The sequence below is a fragment of the Sinocyclocheilus anshuiensis genome, unplaced genomic scaffold (genome assembly GCF_001515605.1).
Source record: "Sinocyclocheilus anshuiensis isolate Anshui unplaced genomic scaffold, SAMN03320099.WGS_v1.1 scaffold739, whole genome shotgun sequence".
Lineage (NCBI taxonomy): Eukaryota > Metazoa > Chordata > Actinopteri > Cypriniformes > Cyprinidae > Sinocyclocheilus > Sinocyclocheilus anshuiensis.
The window spans coordinates 477,888-482,012 of NW_015551105.1; the positions used below are offsets into that span (position 1 = coordinate 477,888).

The 4,125-nt window shown below is 36.7% G+C and overlaps 1 protein-coding gene across 1 annotated transcript in view; it reads left to right on the top strand.

Annotated features, from left to right (window-relative positions):
• Positions 1 to 1,241: 1,241 nt before the first annotated feature.
• Positions 1,242 to 4,125, top strand: part of LOC107662888 (CD9 antigen-like) — a 10,618-nt gene continuing 7,734 nt past the window's right edge. The window contains exon 1 of the mRNA XM_016453006.1: positions 1,242 to 1,664. Coding sequence (XP_016308492.1) covers positions 1,596 to 1,664 — 69 coding nt within the window. The 5' untranslated portion in view covers positions 1,242 to 1,595. The remainder of the gene's footprint in view (positions 1,665 to 4,125) is intronic.

The following is a 4,125-nucleotide window of genomic DNA, read 5'->3' on the forward strand; positions in this document are numbered from 1 at the left end:
TGGGGGGGGGGGGCGTATGCTATTGATCTTTCACTCTCCTTCACAACCATACTTAATAGCAATGTAAATGAGGACATATAGACTTGTTTTGATGTAAACTTAATTATAAACACTACTAACCCAGCCCTACCAATATATGTGTGTGTGGGTATTTATGTATATTTGCACATTCCAGATCTCTATCCATCAGATCTCAAATGTGTGTGGATGCATATGACTCTAATAATGCTGTAATTCTTGATTATGAATTCATGTGTGTGGGAATTGTGAGTCAATGAGAGCTGCTGTGGTGCTTCAGTTGTTATTTTTCTTATTTTTAATATGAGAAATTAGTCTGGTTAAATTAAAAGTGAAGACGAGTAGAAAGTCAGTGAGACAAATGTAAACTAATAACATATCATTTAAAATGAAGAAATGGCCAAAATCACAATGATCTACCTGAAGTGTTTCAGTAAAACGAAATTATTTCTCTTTCATTTCAATGAAAGAGAACATTAATATTCAATTCATCTTCATTTCCAAAAAGTGGGCAGGTGCTGTTAACACCCACATATCTATAGATAGCCTAATAAAGTTCACAGGACATGCAACGTTTAAAAATGTCTTAGAGAAACCACTGATCAGTGGAAGAACCCTTTTTCTTTTTCTTTTTTTGAACATATATAAAGGTAAATACACACATTTACAGCTCAAAACAGATTACAACAAAAACAATAAGAGACATAATATAAACAATATACAAAGAAAAAGAAAACATTAAGCCAGTGGTAATATATCATTTAAAATAAATTCAATAAAAAAGAAGAGAGAGAGAGAAACAACCTTTGCTAAATCCCTGCCTCCCTTATACATACAACACATAGTCAATAGCACATTATAAAAAAGCATAAGTATTATACTTCGTGCACAACGCATAGGATTTTAAGGCTTTAACATTGCTGGAAGAAGAGATAGTATCCAAACAGCATTTCAAGTCTTTACAAAAAATAATAAATAGAGTTTTAACAGACAACAATTTGCATTTATGAATAAAAAACTTATCTAGGAAAATAAATGGATTTATTAGAAAATACTTGTCTTTTAGATTCCTGTTAGAGGTTTGAAAACCGAATAAGACATCCTTTAACATCAAAGAAAAAGTGTCTAAGATAGAAGCACGTACAAACATAATATATTTCTTATAAGGTACAGTGGAAGAAACCTCTGGGCTCTGCTCTGACGTCATTCCATCGTGACGTAATTCCCAGAGAATAAAGACCGAGTGGATTTTACGATCAAATAAATGGTTAAAAAAAAAGATTCCTCGCAAAACTCCAACAACCATAACTAAATAAAGCGTTCGCACGATTTTCACTAAACCTCCAAAAATAGCAACTGGGTCGATGCAAAAAAAAGTGTTTGACCCTTGACACACTCGATTTTGCCTCACCGAGCAAACGATTGCGAAGTTGATCTTTGGCGGAGGGATGAGGCAGTGAGTTCGAGTCTGGCGGGGGGGTTTCCGTCTACACGCGCGTAAAGTCACACAGACACTGGGACACGGACGGATCCTTCACTCTTTCATTCAGCATTGTGTGTGAGAACAGACTGCTGTGATGGCGGCGTTGACTGGAGGAGAGATGTGTGTCAAGTATCTGATGTTCGTCTTCAATTTCATATTCTGGGTGAGTGAGAAATGTGTGCAGATGTTGGCTCGCGCGCGGGACGTTGTTTTATGATTGCTCGCTTTTTTCCTCAAAGATTAATTGATAAATGCGTGTGCACACAGCGTCCCGTTTAGATTGTAATTAATGACGTAGGGACGTCTGTGTAAAGCAATGCAACGGGACTGCAACCATTTGGCTGACCTTATTTGAAGGTTTTCGGGTCGGATTTCAGGACCCTGGTCGTGTAGTTAAAATAGGCTACTGTGTGTTTGTTTGTGAGTCAGCGTGTGTGCGTGGAACAAGTACTGAATTTTGATAGTGTTTCCTTTGACTCCCCTCTGTTCGTGTTTGTGTGTGTCAGCTGTTCTGTTCCCTCTCACGGCTGCACAGGCGCGCGTTCTGGTGATGTCCGACTGAATTGTTCTTTTGAACCGGTTCTTTTTAATGAATCATTCGAACCGATTCTCCAAGTGTTCAGTCTCGAATTCGAATTAGCGTTCGAGTTAGCATACTACACGTGTGATGTAGACAGTTTGTCGGGTTCTGGAAGTAAAATCTCATTTATTTTCTACATATTTAAATTGATTTTAATCCAGTCATAAAAACGGAATTTACTGTATAACGTGGAATTTCATAGAATTTGTCTTATTTTTGATGAATAAATAAAAGATATATTGGTATCGGTCTTTTTTTACACCCTAATATCGGTATCGACATCGGCCCCCAAAAAACCCATATCGGTTGGGCTCTAATATCAATCACACTTTCTGAAATCTGCTTCTTGACTCAATTTTGTTCAAACATTTAAGACATTTTTATGCAAAACTGCATTAAAAATTCAAAATAATTATATTATTGCCACAACATATCATTGCAAATCCAAATATGCATAATTCCTATGCTATATAGCATGCAAAAGCAGTTTGCATTATAAATTGTCACCTAACATGTTATATTTCAGAAAGCAACAACATGCAATCAAGCTTGCACAGTATGTTTTGGGCCTAAATCCAGTTGGGTCTGCTCTGCTGTTTTTTGTTTGTTTGTTTTTTTTGGCAATACAGATCGCGCCATACTGCAATGTTCAATCGGATGTTCAGTTTCATGCCAGAGTTCAGCAAACTGCAGCATATGCATAATCAAAAAGAATGGAGAATTTTTGAATTCTCATCTCAAATAAAATTTAGTTGTACCAGCAGGAAAATGGCCACGAAACGTTGCCTTTTACTCACAGCCTGGAGCTCTGCAATCAGATCAATGATTTGATCTTTCCATAGTGTTTATACATTATGGGAGAGCAAGCCTATGAATAGCTTATATTTGTTGTCTGTCCACATTAAACTGGGAAAAAATATCACCTTAAACATTGTGGTGAAACAAAATACTAGATGTGAATTTTTTAACCATTCCATTGAAGTGAACTGATTCACTAAATGAATCGCTAGCTTTATCAACACAGTGAACGCAACCCAGAGCCGTATGGTGTGTGTGTGTGTGTCCAGCCCGAGGGTTTATGTGAGCACAGGTCCTAGATTGTCTTTAATCTGCGGGCCTATTTATAGAGCATGATAATCTCATGGACAAACTCACTGTAAACTGCATTTGTTGGGTTTTTATGGGGGGATAATATGCACATTATGAAATTGTGGTTTTGTGTGTGTGTGTGTGTGTGTGTGTGTGTGTTGGATTTGGTCTCATTCATTTGCACTCTGTAAATATTACTTAATATCAGCATTACTTAACACCTTCTCTGAGCGCACACACACACACACACACACAGAACCTGCAGGTCTTTGAACCATTGCATTAATGAGGCATTCATGCTCTCCACGGGCTCTTCCACTGTCTTCCTTGCCTGGATAGAGACTAAACTGCCCATTTATTTAGTGACCAGAAATGTAAACATATCGTATTTGTGACATAATGTTTTTAACAAGTGTTGCGAATCAGCTCATGGGGAAATATGATTAATTAATCATAACTAGTTATAATTAATTATAAATATTTAGATCCACTGTAGATATTTAGCTGACCTCTCAGGGTCAACTGTCTGTCAATTCTAAGAACGTTAATTTCCTGGTTAAGGGAAATAACTTTCTTACTGTACAATTCTACAAAGAGCTTGTAGCATAAATCTGCATGATTAAGTGACTCCAGTTATGAGTAAACAATGAACAACGTCAAGTGTGATACAAATAAGACTTTATTAACTACATAAACACTTAAACTAGTCCAACATACTACATAAACACTTAAACTGGTCCAACATACACATACACACACACACACACACACACACACATACAGTTGGTATAGGAAAGGGTTAAAGCTTAACGCAGTAGAGAGAAGAGAAAATAAGAATATGAAGTTATGGAACCATTTGCATATTCAGCAGATCTACAGCCTGAAGGAAACACCAGATTCTTAGTTCAACACACCTTTGTAAAAAGGTGCAAATGATATCTAATGTATCAATTAA